At 34.9% G+C, this 23,084-nt stretch overlaps 1 protein-coding gene across 6 annotated transcripts in view; it reads left to right on the forward strand.

Moving 5' to 3' along the window:
* The window catches only part of Col14a1 (collagen type XIV alpha 1 chain), a 247,379-nt gene that overhangs the window by 157,372 nt on the left and 66,923 nt on the right, over nt 1-23,084 (forward strand). For all 6 annotated transcript variants that reach the window (XM_058585704.1, XM_058585705.1, XM_046464979.2 and 3 more), the window contains exons 25-34: nt 3,154-3,210; nt 6,346-6,485; nt 7,611-7,734; nt 7,930-8,073; nt 8,926-9,090; nt 9,825-9,863; nt 10,074-10,212; nt 13,746-13,888; nt 15,414-15,523; nt 17,832-17,990. In XM_058585704.1, the coding sequence (XP_058441687.1) occupies nt 3,154-3,210; nt 6,346-6,485; nt 7,611-7,734; nt 7,930-8,073; nt 8,926-9,090; nt 9,825-9,863; nt 10,074-10,212; nt 13,746-13,888; nt 15,414-15,523; nt 17,832-17,990 (1,220 nt within the window). The remainder of the gene's footprint in view (nt 1-3,153; nt 3,211-6,345; nt 6,486-7,610; nt 7,735-7,929; nt 8,074-8,925; nt 9,091-9,824; nt 9,864-10,073; nt 10,213-13,745; nt 13,889-15,413; nt 15,524-17,831; nt 17,991-23,084) is intronic.

Below are 23,084 nucleotides of genomic sequence, written 5' to 3' on the forward strand. Positions count from 1 at the left end.
TTACCCTGCCATGAGGGTGGGAATAGAGCCAAGATGTTCCAACTGGTTGACCCTAGAGTTATTGCTTGCTTAAGAGGATATTGTGCTTTTTTTCAAGTTGGCAGTAGATCTGATGCACCGAAGGGAAAGGAAATGTATAAAATTAAACAAAGCACTTTTTACATGTTCCAAAGGAGGGTGTCAACCTCTTGGAAAGACTTTTAATAAAAGATTCCTGACCTGGAGGCCACAAACATTAAAATGGTTTCAATTTTAATGAATTCTAGGGGACACCTGTGTGTTTAACTCAGTATCTTAACTTGGTGGGAAATAGGCTTTTGTGGTATCCCACCCATGTTTAGATTTTTCAGCCTCTCTGACCTGCAGAAAGAAATCATTATGAGTGTATAATGTTAACAAAACAGAGGTGAAAATATAATTAATTGAATCTTCTAATTTTCTTTGTATATAGACTTTATTTCATAACATGGATATAATAACATTATCTATTGCATGTTCATTTTTGAGGAGTAATTTATATATCATAAAATATAAGGGACATTTTAAGTGTACAATTCAGTGATTTTTTAAAAATACATTCAAAGAGTTGTGTAACCATTATTACAATCCAATTTTAGAAGGATTCTATCAACCCAATAAATCTATTTTATTATATATTTGTCTTTTGTGGGAATTTCACATAAAGGAAAATATATAATAGGTAATCTTTTACATCTGACATCTTTCACTTAGCATATATCTTTGAGACTTATTCATGTCATAGAATTTATCAGCAGTTTATTTTTGTTGCTGATTAGAATCTCATTTTACAGACAAAGATAACTTAATTTTTAAATTAATAAGGCTTTGATATTGCACAAGACTTAAAGTCAAACAGGTTTGATTGGGTCTCTTCTTCTGCCCTTTAGTAAGACTGAGACCTTGGCAATTCAATACCTCTAAGTTGATTTGGCTGGTCAGTAAAGTTAAATATCTACTCTCTTAACTCCAGTGTTGGCAGGAAAGATCCAATAAAAGAGTACCTATTAAAGAGCTTTTCAACCTGTATCTCAGTGTACAAGAACTTTTGATCATTACCATACTTATCTGTTTGGAAGTCACAAACTGACTGCCATTGTGATAGATCTCACTATCAGATAGGTTTTCTTTTTTGAAAACCAGAACATCTTATAGCAGAGGACCCATGTATCCTTATGGTGCTAATCTGCTGGAACCAATTAACTCCTGTCTCTAGTGCAGGTTTGTAGGCTAAGTTCTTTATTCATTTTCATTGCTCTCTTGACTTCTAAAAACATTTCAGTTTGGGATCCCTGATCTATGTCAACATCCCCTAACCTTAATCCCATGACTGTTAACTATCAACCTAGGGTTAATGCCAATTTGGATAGCTCGTTTGATATAAATGTTTTCCTGATGTTGGAGACATCTGTCTCCTTGTAGTTTCTACCCATTGGCTTTAGTTCAGCCTTCTGAAGCAATGGAGACTGTGACTGTTCCTTCTACTATGTGACAGCCCTCACACACCTGAAGACAGCAGCCATATGTATGCCACATATGGATTAAAGACATGTCACCAGTGCACTGTGATTCTTCTTATCCAAGAGGTTATTTGGCTGGATGTTCTGCCCAAATATATATTGATCTGGCTACCATAACCTCTCATTGATTAGATTCTTGATTTGTTGACTAAATTTGGGATATGTCTCAAATTTTGACATTAAAAAGGGGAACATTTTAAAGATGATTTTCTATTTCCATAGATTTTAAGGTGCATAATTTTGGCTTTGGAAACATTTTTTTACAATCCTGTTTTTAATGATAAAATTTTTTAATTTTTTGTTATACTTGAAACTTTTTAGCTTAAAAAAACTAACTTGAAAAATAAGTGATGCATATATCCATAATTGCATAATAGATGAGTATAAAATATATTGTCGATATCTCTTTTACCAGTCTTCCTTTCTAGAAACACACATTTCTACAACTCTCATTTCCTACTGATATTCTTAAATTCTGTTATTTTTTCACAAATGAGATCATTCCATGTTATTCTATGACTTGCATTTTTTCATATAATAATTAATCTTGGACATTTTTCCATATCAGTAATATATGGTTGTTGCATTCCTTTAATGGCACATCATTTCATTGAAATAATTTTTATTTTACTGGATGTTAGAATTGGAAGACATCTTAAAATTCATATCTTCCAACCTTCCTGCCAATGAAATAAATCCCTTTACAACATTTCAGGCAAATAGTCATTCTGCCCGAGCTTGAATCCTTCCAGTTATTTGTTACTTACTGTCTCTTGAGACTAGATACCCCCTTTGTGAATGGCTATGATTTTTAGAAGGTTCTCCCAAATATAAATTGGGATAATAAAAAGAATTACTCAGTTTTTCTTAAGTCTTTATGTCAGAAATAGAAATGAAGACATTATAAAATAATATTTTATGTTTACCTAAATGGCACCATGACTTTCAGGTACTTTGCCATATGAACTGTCATGAGTTGCTCCTCAAATCTTAAATTTGTCCCTAGTACCTTAGCCAAACTGTACCCTCTGCATAGTATATAGACTTCTCATCCCACATCACCAGGTTGAAAAGATCTGAGCACATTCTAGCTTCTTGGTGTTTACATGTGGTCCTCAAAACTGAAGGACATTTTCCAGATTCAGACTGAGCAGAGTCCAGTGTGAATCAGATTCCACTAGACACAAACTCATGAGGGAAACAGGGTGGGGATGGGGGAAAGTGCCATGGAATAAGAATTGATGGTCAGTCCTTAGACAGAATAGAAATGAAGTTAATTATATGTGTGAAAGCAGTCAAAGGCTAACTCTGAAACAGGTTGGCAGGATTCCTGCCTTAAATCAACACGCGGACCACTTTGTAGTTGACAGTTTGATTGCATTGACTCCTGCTGGGTAAGCTGAATTGTGACAAAAATGGCCTTTTAAGCCTTTGGTCTGAGGTTGAGAGGATGGTTGGAGTCTGTTCACAGGCTGTGGCTGATTTATAGGAGACATTAAATTCTCAAAGACAATTGTCAAAATCATTGATACCCCTGAAGAATGATTACTCTGCCACTCCCCATCTTCCATGCAGATGGGTTGACTGACTGACTGATATCCTTTCTTTCTCACAGTGTCACTTCCCACTCCACCACCAACCTTTCCTCCAACCATTCCACCTGCAAAAGAAGGTAAGAGAATAATACAAGGGCAGTGTACTCCTGTTTAGGAGTTCTGCTTGTTTTATTTGTTCATTCACTTAAAAAAAAACAAGGTATTAATATGAGCTATTTATTATAGTACCTGACTTTCCCCTTAATATAAATGCTTATCAAACTATGGTGTGACTTTCTTTTAAATTAACTACTTAATAATAAGTCATGTACACAAAACAAAATTGCTTAATATGGATTTCATAAAAAGTAGTGATGATTAATTTGCTTCATTCCACTAATGAACATTTATTACCTATGGTTAATTCTCCAAATAATAAGGCAGAATTGAACTCTGCTTATTTTCAGTATTATAAGAGAAATAGGTGCTTTCATAGGTAATTACCAATCAAGGATATGAGTTATACAATATAGTATACTACACTAACCCAGGAATGAGAACAATTAATATTTATGCAGGCTTATAGAGGAGGAAAAATTTGATCTACATTTGAAGAACAAGCTTGAGTGATACATAATGGGATGAATAACACCTATGACCCAAGTGCTTAAAGTATTGGGGGAACTGTCAATTCTTTAGTGTGACACAGACAACAACAGTGGGTTTAGAGTAGGAAGTGGTTTGTGTGCCAGAATAAGGCACTGGGCTTTATCCTATATGAAATAGCATGCCATGAGAAGTTTGCATACAGGAAGGGAGAGCTGATAAAAATCTTTGTTTAAGAAAGAGAACTTTGGTGAAATTGGGAGGATGAGCCAGAGGGAGGAAAGGAGAAAGAACCCGTAATCAGAAGGTTGTATTCACCATTCATTTTAAAGTGCTGTAACCTACCAGGAATATAGTGAAAAATAAGTTGTTCCTGCTGTGCAGGAGCTAAAGTCAGTGGGGTCATATGCTACATAGACTGGAAGAGTCAGGGAATTGAAAAGGCAAAGAGCAACTCTAATAAATCTCAGTACCTGTCCTGGCACAGCAGGCAGAGTCTTCTCTGAGCACCAACTTTGCAGCATCATTTTCCAAATGAGGTTATTTATGTAGGAGCAAAAATGTACAACTCAGGTCTTTCTGTGCACAACTTATGCTGTCCTGCATCGTGTGTGTGTGTGTGTGTGTTTGTGTGTGTGTGTGTGTGTGTGTGTGTGTACCAGGGATTGAACCCAGGGCACTCATCCAGTGAGCCATATCCCCAGTCTTTTTTTGGTATTTTATTTAGAGACAGGGTCTCACTAAGTTCTTAGGGCCTCACTAAGTTGCTGAGGCTGGCTTTGAATTCACCATTCTCCTACCTCAGCCTTCCAAGCCACCGAGATTACGGGCATGTGCCACTACGCCCAGCTATCCTGAATCTTTTAATGTTTTCTCTCCTGGAGATGGTCCTTTCTTTTTCCATCTTCACATCTAACTTCTAATTTAAGTATCTATGATTACTCTGACTCTTGGAACTAAAGCTAGAATCCTAATAGATGATTTACTAATTAGGTAATCCTGCTGTGGATACTACAGAATGCTCAGAGGTCAGAAAATCATTTTTACATATAGCTGAGCATGGATATCATTCAATAAATAATCATAAATACTCCTGGAGATAAGTGATTAGGAAAGGTCTGTAGGAGTAAGAATTGACAAAGTGGAAACATTAATCTTGAATTTTCCAACATATGGTTTTAGTGGTAGAACTTTTTGCAACTTGAATGTACTATTCATTTTAAGCTGTATTTGTCCTGAATATATTTAATTTAAAAGCCTATCAATTTTATTACTAAAATAATACTGAATACTTATTAAACAAACATTGAAAAGTAGAAAAATGTTTTAAAAATTAAAAACACAATTTCCTATCCTTGATATCATTTCTTCATGAATTTTGATATATTTTCTTTCTTCAAGTAAATGTTTCATTAGCAAATTCTTAAATAGATTTGTTTCCCTTGTATTGGGAATGGAACTTAGGGGCACTCAACCACATCCCCAGCCCTTTTTTGTATTTTATTTGGAGACAGAGTCTCACTGAGTTGCTTAGCACCTTGCTAAGTTGCTGAGGCTGGCTGATTTTGCTCTCATTTTGAAGGTGAAATTAGCATATATTGTAATTCTCTCAGCTTTAGATTCAAACTACAAATCTGTGAAATTTTGTAAATCACTGAATTCATGAGAGTGTATTAACTCACTTGGAGATGGTTTATTTTATACTATAAATATCTGTCAGGGAGTAAAGTTGCACTTAATAAGATAGAATAAACTGAATGTTTTTCTTTTTAAATAAAGATAAGGGTTTATTATCTCAGGATACCATGTGCAACTGGCCTAACATTAAAAGACTTATATTTTTGAAGAGCAAATTGTTTATTGTTTACTTCATCATAAAACAGAGTGAACCACAATGAGCTACACTCATAAGGAATAGAGAAGCAGAGATGATCCAAACAGACTACGATTTCAAAACAGGACTTTGAAAAAATGCTTTTAATGGATTAGGATTTTATTGATATTGTGTAGGGGTTTTGTTTTTGTTTTGGCTTGTTTGAGTCTGTCAATATCCATGATACTACTGATAGTAGTTTCCCTTGCTAGTATTGTTGTACATTTCTTGACATTTAGCAATGTGCAATAAAAGGGCATAGAAAGATTTTTTTGAACAAGGCTGAAATTAATGTTTGCTTATGACCTCAATCCAATGTACATTGAATTGTAGATTAATCAGCTTCCATTGTATCAATGCCCTCCTTCTGTGCTTCAATATCTCCGAAGCTAATTTACTGACTCAAGAAGTGGAGGTCAGAGTGAGAGCAATAGCATGCCTTCCTTCCAGTCAGTAGGCACTGGACTGTGTTTGCTCATAATTCTGTCTCTAAATCCCGTGTTTTCCTCTTTCTTCGTTTTCATTCTTTGGGGCCAAGAATTCTTCTTTTCTCCCTGTTTCCATGTGCCCAATAGAAGCTTTTCAATTGTGAACAGGAACCTTGGCTATAACAGAGAAATGATGTGCACAAGCAATGAGCAAGAAAACAGAAGACGAACCTTGACAGGTTTAAACCTTTGCTTTGGGAACAAGCTTTAACTACTAGAGGGCAAACCATTATCCTTTTTTCCTGGCTTAATAGCTGCTATATTTTCCTTTTATCTCTGATTCAAAATGTATTCTTGATCATCAGTCTGTAAATCTGCGAAGGCGGACCTGGTGTTGATGGTGGATGGGTCTTGGAGCATTGGAGACGACAATTTCAATAAGATCATCAACTTTTTGTATAGCACTGTTGCAGCCCTGGACAAGATTGGTGCAGATGGAACTCAGGTAGAGTTGATATACTAACCACTAATTCATTTTATGCATTCAAATATTATTTCTGAAGCTCTCACTATGACTATTTGTCAGGGGATATGGGTAAGGAACTATAACAAGAAGATGCTAATCCTTAACAGCTATTGAATTCAGCAAATAAGATAGGGAAGAGAGGCCTTGTCAGGACATGTTTCTTTTTGTTTTCTAGGACAGAACAATACACACAATATTTTCCCTGCCCTTAAGGACATTAAAATGTTGAAGGGAGCAGTTATGGCTGCATATTACTCTAGATCAAAACATGATACTCATTTTTTGATTCAACAACATTTATAGTTTGCAATTCTGAAAAGTAAACAACAACAATAAAACTAATTAAAAGGTGTCCCAAAGTTCCACAGAAATAAAAGCAAAATTATTAGGAAGGTTTATATTATAGTGATTAGGGTTACACATTTTGAAATAGAACATGTCTGACTTTACCTATAAGCTTTGCCAATGACTTTGCACTAATTCTTTGTGATCTTGTGCAAATTGACTTCATGTGCCTCTAATTTCTCATCTATATAGATTAGTAACAGTTATTTTGTAGGTTTGTTTCATAAGGAAATCCTTGTAAAGAATCCAACTCTATTCTCCAACATCTGTCCAGTTACCAGGTTTAAGATACCATTTTTCACTATGGAAAGAGGTGGCAAAAATCTTCCAGAATTCAGAGAGATTTTTTAAAAAAATTAGTTCCTGAAAAGTACTCAGAGAGAAGATTCTGTTTGTCTTCAAATTTGAAATGTACCTAGAATGAAATTTTAATCCAACAAAGATGTGGAATGGGTCAAGAAAGAGGTTAAAGTATAGGTGATAGTTGGGTGTGGGTGGCTCCTACCTATAATCCCAGGGATTTGGGAGACTGAGGCAGGAGGATTACAAATTCAATCCCAGCCTCAGAATGACAATTTAGCAAGACCCTGTCTTAAAGAAAAAATTTTCTTAAAAAGTAGGTCTTTGGTAAAGCACCCCTAGGTACAGTCCCCAGTACCAAGAAAAAGAAAATTATAGATAATACCATGCTACTGTATGTGTTCTCTGACCAAGTGGAAGTCTACACATGTGTAAAATGAATGCACCTTCTCTCTCTAGGTGGCCATGGTTCAATTCACTGATGACCCAAGAACAGAATTTAAACTAAATGCTTATAAAACCAAAGAGACTCTTCTAGATGCAATTAAACATATTTCATACAAAGGAGGAAATACAAAGACAGGTAAGACCAAAATATGTCCAGCTAAGGCTCAAAGTAATTAGTTATTGGTAACTACTGAAATGACTTTTTTTTTTTTGAGGTATAAAATTTTTTTTAAAACTTCCTTGATTTAAGAACTTTGTTCCTCCCCTTTTCCCTCTAACAAAACAAAAACAGGAAAGAGTGAGATTGAACAGTTGCCTTCCTTTGTTTCAGGAAAAGCAATTAAGTATGTTCGAGATACCCTATTTACTGTTGAGTCAGGTACAAGAAGAGGCATCCCGAAAGTTATTGTGGTTATAACGGATGGAAGGTCACAAGATGATGTAAACAAAATCTCCAGGGAGATGCAAGCAGATGGTAAGTTTTACCTGTACAACAAAAGTGGCCATGCCGATGATTATGTTAGCATTATTATTTACTAAATACAAATCTATAGGCTACGTCAGTTTTACTTAAATGTTTCCAACTCTTTATCAACTGGACAATGTGATTTTTAAAATATCTTCTGCTTTACAAATTTCAATCATACTATTTTACTAGAGAAAATTTGTCATTGTCTCTAATACATTTATTATGTGCAGGATGCCCTGGATAAGGAGCTCCAATAAATAAGTGCAATATTGTGAAAGGTCCATTGTAAAAGGCCAGGGAGGGAACTCATGACAGAAATTTCTCAGTCTCTTAATCTGTAAAATGGAGATTCGCACAGGACTATTGTGAAGATTCACTGGCATAAAATATGGCTGGCAGTTAGAAGTTAAATATTTATTTGCCAACCTTTGCATGATGACTGGTCTAGAACGGGTAGACTTATCATAGTTTCAACTTCTGAAGAAAACACTGAGATAAATTCAGTTTTTCTGTTTCAAATGTACCTCATCCCATAAATGTTAAGATAACCATTAAAAATATACAGCCATAAATATGTTGCTGAAATGGGAACTGTTTTGTTTTAAGTGCTAATTGGAGCATTGACCTTATTGAATTTCTTTAAAATGGAAAATTTCTTTAGGGGATGATGGAATGATTATCACATAATGAAATATGTGCATGCAGAATTCTGATGAACTGTAAAGAATAAATCATGTACCCCCCACTAGCCTTCCTAAATAAACATATTTTAAACATTTGGATGTTTGAACTCTTGTATTGCATCTTGTCTTTTGGGTAATTTCAAATAATAAAAAATCTGTTTTCCTTCTGCCATAGGCTATAACATTTTTGCAATTGGTGTGGCTGATGCAGATTACTCGGAGTTGGTTAGCATTGGCAGTAAGCCTAGTTCACGCCATGTCTTCTTTGTGGATGACTTTGACGCCTTTAAGAAAATTGAAGATGAATTAATTACTTTTGTCTGTGAGACTGCATCAGCAAGTTAGTTCTTTGGACTTTGTATACTTACTAATGTTGTTTAAGGTTTGAAATAAATATTTAATACTGGTTAAGTAATGAGTGCCATCTTGAACTGAAGGAAATGTTAACTTCCAGAACTGTGTGTTATGGATTTTAAATTTTATGGTTTTGAACATATGGAAAAGCCTCCCTTCCCTTCTGTTTAGAGTTTTATTTTATTTTATTTTTTTAAAAAAATTAACCTTTATTTTATTTATTTTTATGTGGTGCTGAGGATAGAACCCAATGTTTTGCACATGCTAGGCGAGTGTTCTACCACTGAGCCACAACCACAGCCCCTTGTCCTGCAATTTTATTTTTTATTTTTTTCTGTTTAGAGTTTTAGGTTGATAAAGATCTTCCTCAGGCAGATGAAAATCTATGTTTAAAAGGCACTATAGGAAATAGTTTTCAAAATGTATCAATAAACTGCCAATGAGGGCAACACATTAGAAGTGAGATATCTTCCTACGCAAGCTTATAAGCACAGCCGTTGATTTTAATGGACCTCCAAGAAAGGAAAGAAACTGTGACTCTTGGGTTTTAAAAGGGGGACTTTACAGCACTTTAGTCTTTACAAAACCAGAGAAAACCATAGTCACATCTGATTTGGAGTCCTTTCACTTGCACTTCCAGTTTCCTGTTCTCAAAGTAGGGAAAGAGTATGTTTGGAAAATATGTAAGTTCGGTTTTATATTGCTTGTTTTGTTTTCCAGCCTGCCCAATGGTGCACAAGGATGGTGTTGATCTTGCAGGTATGCATTATCAAAATTTTTTAAAATGTAAATATATTAAATAACTCTCATTTGGGGTTTAGGTTTCCTGTTTTGGATTTCTTTTTTTAAGTCCTTAATAAACAAAACTTGAAATTTATAATTGTAAACCACTCATTTATAATTGTAAACCACTCATTTTCTTTCTCCCTCTCCTCTCTCTGGTTATCCCCCCGCCTCTCCACCTCCTAGGATTTAAGATGATGGAAATGTTTGGTTTGGTTGAAAAGGACTTCTCATCTGTGGAAGGGGTTTCTATGGAGCCTGGTACCTTCAATGTGTATCCATGTTACCAACTTCACAGAGATGCCCTGGTATCCCAGCCAACCAAGTATGTTTCCATTGCAGGAGGATAAAGCCAATCACATGCTTATTATAACTCAGAATGAAAATTATGTCAATTAGAAATGCTATGATAATTCATGGTAGGATTTTTCATAAGGTTTTGAACAGATGATGTTTACTTTTCTTTGTGTAAAAACATCTGACTCATGTATAATACTTGCTGAAATTTAGCATTTATCCATCTGAGAAAATACATAAAATAGTTGATATTTACATAGCACAATATATGTAGCATATTTCTAAGTGTATACATATGCTAATTCACTCAAACCTCCAAACAACTATGAAGCAGATGCAAACAATATATTATTTTTACAAATGATGAAATGGAAACACAAAGAAGCTAATGATGTGAGTGAAATCACATAGTGTAAGATTGATTCTGGGCTCTGCACCCAGTGGTCAGGCTCGAGAGCCCAAGCCCTGAACCATTGCATGATGGTGTCATGATTCAGATGGTGTCTATCCTTGAGAAGTTACAGCAGCAACTCTAGAGCACTAAGAGTAATGTTAGGTTTATTTGAAAGCCACACTATCAAGCCTCTTTGCAGAAGACTGGTTACATGTAGGGATATAGGGCCATTTGCAACAATTCAGCAGATTCCAGAGGTCCTCAAGGTTTTATTTTAGGGATTCCTTGGATTAAGAGTTCATCCACTTCTCAAGATGTCATATATTATTTAAATTCCAAATCAAGATCTGTTTTTCTCAAAATGCCATTAGTATTTCATGTGAAACATTTTTTGATTGTTCAAATTTTGATATACTACATGCATGGACATCAAACAGTGGGAGAGATCACATTAGAATGTTAATTTTTTTCTTTCCAATTTATTTAAAATGTTTGCTTTTAAATTTTCTCCTAAGATATCCTTTGTTAAATCCTACTTTAGTACTATTCAAATTATTTTATTGTATTCTATTATGGGGAATAATATTTGAAATAAGTAGACTTCTTCTACTAATTTAACATATTGATCATTATAGGAAAAAAGTTCCATTTTCTAAAAGATGTTAGAAATGACTTTAACCTACAGACTACATATATTTTTAGATAAATCTAAAATCCAGTGCTCTTTTTTGGCAGGTTTTTTTCCCTCCACATTGTCTAGTCATGAATATTAAAATGTGTAGGCCTTGGAAGCCTTGTGATGAATGAGAATTGCTAAAGAAAAATCCCTCTGCTGGTTCACTGAAATTACTCATCACTCAGCAAAGGCCTCCACATCCAATCATCAGTTCCCAGCACTTATCTTACTTGACTTGTCAGCACATGTATTAATCAGCTTTATGTTGCTGGGACCAAAATACCCCACAAGAACAATGTAGAGGAGAGAAAGTTTATTTTGGCTCACAGTTTCAGAGGTTCGGTCCATAGATGGCCAACTCCATACCTCTGGGCCTGAGATGAGGCAGAATATTATGGAGAAAGGGTGCAGCAGAGAAAAGCTACTCATGAGAGCCAGGAAGCAGAGGGCGGGGTGGGGTAGGTACCAGGGACAAAATGTAAATCCCAAAGTTATGCCTCCACTGACCTATTCCCTCCAGTCACACCTGACCTGCTTACAGTTATCACCTAGTTAATCCATCGGTGGATTAATCCACCAATTCCGTCATATCTCTCATAATCTAACATTTCACCTCTGAGCATTCTTTTGAAAACTTTATCTGTTTTACATTCCTGATCCCCCTCTAGTACCGGCTTCATTTACTATTTTTTTCTTCTGTAATTAAATATAACTGTATCTAACTAGTTTCTTAGGAAAAAGGGCCTGACTCCTCTCTGTCATGTCCCACATCTAGTTTGCTAGGAAATCCTCGTGTTTGACCTTCTCACAACCTCAGTCTGGGTCACCACCATCTCCTCTTTGTCATTGCAGCAGCCCCCTGATTGGTCCTCCTGCTTCTACCCTTGCCCTCTTGGTTTCTATTCTTCAAGTGGCAGTTAGAATGATGCTTTTAAAATGTCAAGTCAGATCATGTCACTCTAAATTGTCTGATTTCCTATTTCCCTTACAGAAAATATCAGAGCTCCTGAAAGGCTTACAAGGCCCAACATTATCTGGGCTTTCATTTCCTGTCTTTTTCAGTTTTCTCTGGTAACACTGGCCTCGTTCTTGTTCCAAAACACACCAGGTGGATCCCACCTTGGTGTCTTTCCATTGGCCATTTTCTCTCCCTGAAATACCCTTCCTTCAGTTACCTACCAGGCTAATTGTCTTGTTTCACTTTTGTGTTTGCTCAAATATAGTCTTTTCAGTGAAAGTTTTGCTTGACTTTAAGCTTTTCAGTGAACCAACCTTAATTCCTTTAGGGTTTATATCATTATATAATCCTTGTCCAATAGCCCCAGTCTATATTAAGATGCTCAGTGTTTTTGTTTGGCTTCTAATGGAACTTATTACCTTCTAACATAGTGTGTCATCCACCCTATTAGAATTTGAGTGCTACAAGTATAGGATTCTTTGTCAGTTTTATTCACTGATGAGATCATATCTGACATCTAGTAGGCAGGCAAATATTTATTGAAAAAAATAAATGGATTAACTAATACATAAATAAATGAAGGAATGAAGCATTTCTTTCTTTCTCTGTAAACTTAGTTTTCATTTTCAAACTTGTGCTAAATCTCCACATATTCATAACTGTACTCATTCAGTTAATAACCATTATAGAGTTCCTATTGCATGCAGGGCTTTTTTTTTTTTCTTTTTTTGCTTAGGGGAAGATTAAAAGTAAATAAATATGTGCTTAGTTGTTAGAGAGAAATGATTATATAAAGGGTTGGTTCTCCAGGAAGCAGATTCCAAGGAGGATATTGGTATATAAGGTGATGAATGACAGAATGCTCTTGTGGAAAGGATCAGCAGAACACAGGACAGGGAAGCAGGAGGAGTCAAACTGTGAAGCAGAAATCTCAATACACTTCTTTTTTTTTATTGGTTGCTCAAAACATTACAATGATCTTGACATATCATATTTCATACATTTGATTCAAGTGGGGTATGAATTCTTATTTTTACCACGTGTACAGATTGCAGGATCACATTGGTTATACATCCACGTTTATACATACTGCCATACAAGAGTCTGTTGTATTCTGCTGCCTTTCTCAATACTCTTCTTAGCTGACCACCCAGAGGAGTTCTGGACATGGGATGATCCTTCAGAGCTATCTCCCACTGGGATGTGAGGTTCCGGTCATTATGTGGAAACTGGTCCATGAAAAGAGATGCCTGTGTGTTAGTCAGCTTTTCATTGCTGTGATCAAAATACCTGACCAGAGCCACCTAGAGGAGGAAAGATTTATTTTGGCTCACAGTTTTAGAGGTCTTAGTCCATAGTCAGCTGATTCCATCAGAAGCAATAATGATAGACATGGTGGACATTGATGGATGTGGTGGGGGAGAGCTTCTCAGCTCAGGGCAGTGTGCATTATGAGGTGTATTTACTTGATAATCAGAGGGATGACCTTTTGAGGAAAGATACAGTAAAACATGATTCTCTTTACACCTTTAGGTATTTGCATCCAGAAGGATTGCCTTCTGATTACACAATCAGTTTTCTGTTCCGGATTCTTCCTGACACTCCAGAGGAACCATTTGCTCTTTGGGAGATTTTAAATAAAAACTCTGATCCACTGGTTGGAATTATTTTAGACAGTAAGTATATTTATGTATATAACTTTTGAGCGTGCATGTCTGAATAATGTATGTGGCATACCATCTTGCCTGCTTCATGTATATTGCAGAATAACTCAACTTGTGAAATGTATACTCAACAGTGAGTTAGGTAACAGTTGATTCATTCATCTACTCATTCTTTCAGCAAATAGTTCTTGAGTTCCTACTTAATTCTGAGATACAATACTGAGCAAGGTGAAGACAGACAGTTTTAATTTAATTTTTTTCAGAAAAATTTTACTAAGATAGTAAAGACTATCTCAGGAGGAGCAAAGCTGATGGAGGGGCATTGAGAGAGGTGAGAACAGACATTCATTTTTAGACATGGATATGATAAATATGAAATGCCTATTAGGTATCCCAGAGTGGATGTCAGATGGGCAATATATTTGGGGAATTCTGGGACAGAGATATATAAGCCATGATACTAGGCGTATATATATAGAGTCACATCAAGAAAGTTACTCTAGAAAGAGAAGAGAATATATCTAGGAACTGGGAAACTCCACTGTTTTTAGGTTAGAGAGTTGAAGAGCAACTGGTGTAGGAAGCTTTTTAGTACCATGCTATGGAATGTTTCCTATATGATGATCATTTAATAGATGGTCGACTTTTTGGTTAACATCACTCACTTTTCTAAGTCTTAAGAATAGAATGAAGCTAGGGACCAAAAATTGGAGGCTATTGCTTAGTGTTAGTTAAAACATTGGATAAGGTGATAATTTTAGGCTTATTTCCAAATCATATTTCTTAGTGGACTTTTCAGTAAATGGAAAGGACTCAACAACTAAATAAGATATGGTAAAACCATTTTGCATGGACATTGAAATTAAGGGAAAGCTAAAGATTATGAGGGTGTAAGTCACTAACTCTGTATATATTTTGTAACTTAAAAACAAAGAAGTCCTTTAACATTATTAAGGCTAGCTTGTCTCTTTGAAAGCAGAATAAAGAGTTAAATTGTAATGTGGGAATGTATTAATGAGTAATGCTTTACTTTATTTATTTAAAAATATTCCTTAAAGATCAGGAAGGTTTTTATGTGTTTATTTATAACAAATTACATATCTGAGTGGCTTAAGCTGCACGTCTCAGGAAAAGTTGGTTGCTGCAGTGGATTAATAAGACAAAGGGTCTAACTTCTCCTTCTTAAGATTTGGTAAACTTTATTCTTCTTGTTGTCCACTTCCACTTCAAACTTTGGACTCCTCTGAAGGGAGTCATTAGGATGAGGGTGTGGGCAAGGAAGTACAAAGGAAGAGTGTACATAGGTTTCTCCCCTACCCACCCCACCCTTCATCACATGGTTAGTCAATTTGGATAGCTGAAAGCCTGTGGCAACCTGAGAGCTGTCTGTCAATCATTTCCTGACCTGTTACTTTACCTTAAATACAGTCTCAAAATATTGGATGCATTATTTTAAATATTGAGTTGAATTTCAGCAAAAATTCTTCACTAATTTTAATTCTTTCTAAATTATTTCTGTTTTTCTTCATTTGAATAGATGGTGGGAAAACTCTAACTTATTTCAACTATGACCAGAGTGGGGATTTTCAAACCGTTACTTTTGAAGGACCTGAAATTAGGAAAATTTTCTATGGAAGTTTTCACAAGGTTAGTAAGGTTTTGTATGTGTATATTCTTTATTCTATTTGGTGTTGGGAAAAGCAATGGAGTGAAGTTAGCCAATCCCAAAAAGCCAAATGCCAAATGTTTTCTCTAATATAAGGAGGCTGACTCATATTGGGGCAGGGAGGGGAAGCATGGGAGGAATAGACAAACTCTAGATAGGGCAAAAGGGTGGGAGGGGAAAGGAGGGGGCATGAGATTAGAAATGATGGTGGAATGTGATGGACATTATTATCCAAAGTACATGTATGAAGTCATGAATTGGAGTGAGTATTCTTTGTATACAACCAGAGATATGAAAAATTGTGCTTTATATGTGTAATAAGAATTGCAATGCATTCCAGTCATATATAAATAAAAATCAATTTAAAAAATGTATGAATTAAAAAAATCTTCAGCTTGCTTGCAATCATTTAGTACTTGATAGAAAATGATAATATAGTAAACTCACATTCTTTATATTTATTTATGTATAATTATATATGTAATTGAGTATTTTACTTAACATTGAATATATTTAATTAAAATATATAATTTAAAAAATCCATAGAACTTTTTTCTATTTTATTTATTTATTTTCTCTCTCTTTTTTTAGACAAACATGACAGTAAAGTGTATTTTGACATACACACATGGAGTATAATTTATTCTAATTAGGATCCCATTTTTTGTGGTTGTACATGATGTGGAGTTTCACTGGTCATGTATTCATATATGAGCCTAGGAAAGTTATGTGTGATTCATTCCACCGTCTTTCCTATTTCCATCCTCCCTCCTTCCCTTCATCCCCTTTGTCTAATCCAGTGAACTTCTAATCTTCCCTTCCCTACTCTCCCTTGTTATGGATTAGCGTCTACTTATCAGAGAGAACATTCAGCATTTGGTTTTTTTTGGGACTGGCTTATTTTGCTTAGCATCAAAGTCTACAGTTTCATCCATTTACCAGCGAATGCTGTAGTTTCTTTCTTCACTGAGGCTGAGTAATATATACCACATTTTCTTTATCCATTCATCTGTTGTAGGGCACCTGGGTTGGTTCCATAGCTTGGCTAGTATGAGTCAAGGTGCTATAAACATTGATGTTTGTATCTCAAGTTTCAGCTGAAGTAAGAGTTGCCACCTTCAGTGCTTGTTGACCAATGCCCAGAGATTCTGATTAGGTGCTTTTGAGATGTGGCCCTGAAACGTGCATTTTCAGCAAGAACTCCAGGAGACATTGGTAGAAGTGGTTCAGCTTGTGCCTTTGAGGAAACATGTGGGGGAGGGTAGCATATTACTAAGCAGACTGTTGCTGCACAGTATGTGATGTAGAAAGGATTGCTGGTCTACCTGGCCACCAAAACATGGGAAGACACAATCATCTTAGAGAATGAAGCTACATATAATTGATTATGCTGCATTGTTACATATGTACAGAGAGAATCAATCACTGCCATTGTAAAAGTCACCCTGGAGAGAATTTTTGTCAAACTTAACTTTGTCAAACTTTACTTGTTCTTATTTTAGTAACTTGGCACTTTTGATAGAACTCTGTTCCTAGAATGTGCTCAAATTTATCTAATTTACCAACACTGCTGCTCTCTGGGGGTTTCAATGTCATAATCGTATACCAAATAATTACATAAAAGTCACTGCATAAGCCAACTTATTTTTTCATGTTTGATAGGACTGGACTACCTGAGAAGCACATTAGACACAGGCAGGGATTTATTAGTTCATGGTTCAAAATGGTCCCATTAGCAGCTCCTTGGATTTAATATCTTTTACTCATCAAGGTCTTCATGATTCTTTGTTATGTGGAGTCTGCTGGAGTCTGTTGCAAAGCAGTCAAGAAAAACTGTAGGGGAGATGAAAGCATTTGAATTTCATGAGTGTTAAAAGAAACATTGTCATCTTACCCTGCGGTTTTGGCATGAACTTGCATTTCTCATTCCAAAGAATACTTTATGAATCTTAGGTGAACGTCAAGCTTTATTTACCTTACCAGAGCTCAAAGACCTAGAAGTAAGGTTCATTAAAAATGGGTTCTAAATTTATAAACCTTCAAGTTTTAAAAAATTATATGAAGAAACATTTTCCTTCACTTTGTTAATAAAGCCAAACAGCCAAATAAGAAAAGCAAAAGAGAAGAAGGAGGAGGAGGAGGAAAAGAGAGGAAGAGGAGAAGGAGGAGGGAAAAAAGAGTGAAAAGGAGAGCCTTATCATGTAATACACTGCTTAATAATAGACATTTGGTTGATATTTCCTCTGGCATATTCATCTTACATCCTAAAACATCTTGACTTTTACCCAGCTACATGTTGTTGTCAGCAAGACTTTGGCCAAAGTGGTTGTCGACTGCAAGCAAGTGGGCGAGAAGGCAATAAATGCATCTGCTAATATCACATCGGATGGAGTAGAAGTCCTAGGGAGAATGGTTAGATCAAGAGGACCAAGTGGAAATTCTGCACCAGTAAGTAGATGAATAAGAAAAATTGTGTTACTGTTGTAGGGAAAACCACCTTTGATGTACATTTAGCTAATTTACAGTAGGAAAGTTTGGTAAAGGAATGGATGGATAGGCAGATGGATGGGTGGGTGGATGAATGGGTGGATAGATGAATGGATAAAGAGATAATGGACTCTTAAAGTGAACCAAAGCATGTACCTTCAAAGCTCCCGGCAGTCTACGGTCATGTGTGTCTAGAACAAGTTAAATAAAACAAAAACAAACAAAAAAGCTCCTCATGGTAGGATTCTGCTATATTATAAGAAAAATACTCCAGGAACTTGGCTAGTTTATTTTCTTCATGCAATTTAAAATTCAGACAGTACAATATACATTATCTGATTTGTGGCACAACTGGTTTTTTAAATTGGAAATCAAAATTGTAAATGAACTTCATTTACATAAGCAATATAAATCCATACAAAAATTTTGAATATTACACCTAGGAAATTGGTATAGTTTGGTTTAGATTTGAACATTTTAAAATTAAGTTTTTGCTATCACTAATGTGAAGTTTTCCCTTTAATTAGCAATAGTTAATTTGCATAACAGTAGCATCTTAGAATAATATTTTTTTATCATACAAAATGGAGCTTAAATTTGGGAGACTGCCAATTAGCAAAGAAATCACATTCCATTCACTTATTACCTGCAAAAAAGAACAGCATATACAGGTTTTTGTTTTAACACCATGCATTCACAGCTAATTGGCATCATTTTGTAATGTGAATCATTCTTTAATTGGTAAGGTATGTTTTATTATACACAATTCCTTCTATTCTAATCTACATTTCTCTTCCATGTAACAGAATAATTAAGATAATTGTGAATCATTACTATTGTCTTCCACTTTCATAGATCTGTGGAATTAGCCAGCTATATGGAAATTTAGAAAGATCTGGTAGTTCTCAAAATCTTTTTAAGCTGATGATAACCTGTACAAATGAATTTTTACGATATGTCCGGTAAATAAATAATATTGGGAGGGGACATGAGGTGGCATGTACCTCCCCTTTCCAATCCGCCCTTTAAGGAATGCAGTTGTAATTACAGTCTGTTCACTTTCTATATCAGGAAACAATCCTTGAGGGAAGAGTGACTTATTTGGGGGCAATGTACTACTTTGTGGCATTTTTCTTTGTGCAACCTCTACTTCCAATGTGGGTACTGAAACTTGACGTACAATCTTAGTTCAAATTGTCTCCCCTCTTTTTCACTGAACTATCATGATACTTTTCATTGATTCTTTTAGGACCTTGAGAGTAGATGTGCACTGATTAACTTAGCACTAAGTTTTGAAGTATCTTTAGAAGCTCTTTTGTTTTTACCTTGCCTTGGAGAACTATGGCTTAGATGTTTAGAAAGAGAATATGAAACCTATGGAAGGTTGTCTTGTTTTCAGTTATGTTAGGGATGTTTTATTTTTACTGTGTGGTATTTTATACTGAATAAGATACACATAATCTTCTGCTTAAAGGAAGATGCTCACAGGAATTTATAAGAATTCTCTTGTATAGATGAATGAATGTATAGATGGATAATCAGAAGGATGAATGGATGGTAATTTAAGAGTAAGAAACAATTTAAAGTGTATCAGATTCTAGGTTCAAATCACTGAATACTATTATGATTTTCTTAATTATTTTATTAAAATAATTGAAGTTCCTGATACTTAGTAGGCATTCAAAGGCAAGAAGCTCTTTATTACTGAACTAAGTTATTAATGCCTTCTTCATCCTCTGTCCTACCTATTATAGACCACTAGTGCTTGTTTAAAACTCCATTATTGATAATTATATACATTTTATGTTCTTTCATAATCCTCATTTAACCCTTCTAGCCAGAGTATTATATTCTCCAAAATAGAAACCATGACTTGGTCTTCTTTTAAAGCCACCCTGTTCTGCCCCACATTACAGCATCCAGTAAATTTCTATAACAGACTAAGTTTTCAAGAAACACTTGACAGAAATTAAATAGAAAGTTGTCTGTATAGTATCCTGTCTTTTCTTAGTTTTGTTACACCTATATTATATCTCATGTGTGACACTGACAGCAATCCAGTAACATATGACATATTCTCACTTAATAATAATTTGTAGTTTACAATCATGGCTCTATAATAACAATGACAGTAATTGCATTTCAAATTGCACTATATGTAATATTTATATTCCAAATATATGACCAGTGAAAATCAAAGAATCAGTTTCTGAAAGCAAAATGCCTGTAGGTTTCAGGTTTACTAATGATAAATCTTTACTTTGGGCCATGAAAGAAATGCAGTTAAACAGAGCACCCTCTGTGATGACTTCCAGCTAGTGTAGACAAAAGGGAATTTATAGAAGTTGATAATTAAAGAGTTCATTGTAAAGCTGGTAGGAAAAAGTCATAGCTTTTGTTAGAATCGAGAAGTCCACAAAGATTACTAAACAGATTTTCAGTCTGCCCACTTATAAAAGAATTTGATTATGTTGAAATGGATGGTATTAGGTTAGATCTCAAGAATGTGATTGGAAACTCAGACTTGCTTTTTAGGGTATGAGTTAATTGTTTCAATACGAGGTAAGAGAAGCTCTTTCTTTAGTTTCAATTTAGAAATTTATACATCTTGAAATACATCTGTATTTCAGTAACAGGCAAAAGGGAATTTATAATGCACAAATTTTAGATTATTTCAGGAGAGAATAGTATAGTGAGAGAATAGTAGCTCACAGATCAACAATTCCTGCCAAATTCAAAAAGATTCAATAAGTACCAGATGGTGGGAGAATCTAAAGATTCCATCTTTAAGGAGAATAACTTATTTTAAAACCAGAGTTGAGTGGAAGATGGATGAATGGATTTGGGGATACAATAACTACTGTATAAGTTACACATATTCTTAATAAAAATAACTTGTATTCAGCATGCAAGATTTTATAGGTGGCGCTAATCTCTCCTGGGACTAAACTAACAGGCAGGCTGAATTTAACTGTCAGAACAGATATGGAAAGACACTTGACAACTGTGCTTCTTCTTTCCAATCTTTTTCCCTCAAAAAAGCTTTCTCTCCCTTTTCTGATACCTAATGAGATGCTTCTAGAATTTTTTTTACATGGATCATGTTTCTTAGAGTCTCTCTTCTACCTTTTCAAAACTAACACTTAGGTGGTTATTCAACTGGAATTTATTTAGTTCTCTCCTATTCATAGAAGAGAAATATAATTTATGTCATGGAGTCATCTATAATTTTATCCACTGAGTTAAAGCTTTTATGTGAAAATCAACAGTAGACTAGCCAATAAGTCTATAAAAAGCAAATGTTATATTAAAAAAAGATAGTGTGAACATTTTCACATTAATTATCTCTTTACAACCTTAAAATGGTAATGGCAGCTAATACTTACATATGCCTACTATGGGTTACATATGCATATTTTCTGAGTTTATCAGTTTAATTTTCTAACAATCCTAGGAAGAAATACTTACATTACTCTCACTCTAAAGATGCAAAAATTGAGACTTGAAAAATTTAGGGAGGGGTCTCCATCACCTGCCTTCCATTCCATTCCTTCTCCCACTGGAATCAGACTTGGATTCTATAGAATTTAAGACTGAGAAGGGAGTCTGGTCTCCACCTGTGATCAAGTGCCTGTATGTCTGTTGACAGTTTCGAAAACTCACCATTTGAATTACAACCTTAAAAATAAGTGTGATTCAAACTTTTACCCATAGTGTGTGTCTATAAACATTTTAATTCCTACCAACAAGTATGACGGTTGTTAACTTTCATTACCTAATTTAATTTAGAACCTTCACAGTTTTTCTAAAATCTAATCAATTGAGAACAAGTTAAAACACTCAGTTCAATAGCTGACAAATGCTGTGTGCTCAGTACTATTTGGAATAGATTCAAAGTTAAGACACAAAATTAAAAATAGAAGGTGGCTTAGTTCCTGGACCTTTCTATAGTATTTTTGTGCCATGGAAACCTCTCTATTTTTATAAATTCAGGTACAGCTTGACTTCAAATCATAAACTTAGTTATATTATGCTAGAAAAAGATCAGAAGATAAAATCTGGTGTTGAGTGGAAAGTGGAGCCAGAAGTACATTTTAATTCCCATTCACAGATCAAAATGACTCAACTGCTGAGAAATATTTTAATCTTATTTTCATGTTAACATTTGACCCCAAATGACTTGCCTTTTGTGTAGACAAAAATGTCCAGTGATGAAAAATGAATATTTGTAATTGGTTAAGTATTCCCTTGAAAGAGATTTTAAATAGGGAAAGTCAGAGGTTTTTGTGTGTCTCTCTTTTTTTTTCTTTCTTCTTCTGGCATAGCTATGTCTTTTTTAGCATTCAATTAGTAACAAAAGAAAAAAGCCATAGAATTTAAAAAGATGTTGAATCATGCAGGATTTGCCTAAAGCATGATTTATTTTTGAACTACATGGTCATGCCTTTTAAGGCCCTCAAATATGGAGATATTTTGACATGTCATTTCTGTATACTGTGTCCTGTATAATTTGTACACATGTGTATTTTTTTGTTTTGTTTTTGGAATAGAAGCCAGGTGGTTTTGCTTTTTGTTTTTAATGAATCCCCAGAAATATGTCTTGAAAAAGAACTTCCTAAATCCTGCTTGAGGAATCTAAACTATTACACATGCAAAACAATTATGAATAAATTTGTTGTCCTCAAAGAAAAAGCTGCTGATTTCATCTAACTTGCAAAAGAAAAGACAGCCCACATAATAGCATTCCTCAAATGATAGCAATGGATTCACTGGACACTTAGTAGGCACTCAACCCCTCGAATAAATAAACTGAATTCATAGGAACCCCAGTAACTCTATAGGGTGGAAGCCTTGCCAAATGTTTGTATGTAGACATTATGCTCTCACAAATGACTAGATGGTGAATATTTATTTGAAAAACTTCAAGAAAGCCTGGTGCACATTGAAGCTAATGAAAGACCTTTGCTTTAAGTCAGTCTTTCCATTTACGAAAATGTTTTTACACTGGGGGCTCTGTTCAGAAGTGGAAAATTTCTTAATGGATGAATGATTTGC

The sequence above is a fragment of the Marmota monax genome, unplaced genomic scaffold, assembly GCF_021218885.2.
Source record: "Marmota monax isolate L192 unplaced genomic scaffold, Marmota_monax_Labrador192_F-V1.1 WCK01_AAM20220418_F8-fsc00003, whole genome shotgun sequence".
Taxonomy (NCBI): domain Eukaryota; kingdom Metazoa; phylum Chordata; class Mammalia; order Rodentia; family Sciuridae; genus Marmota; species Marmota monax.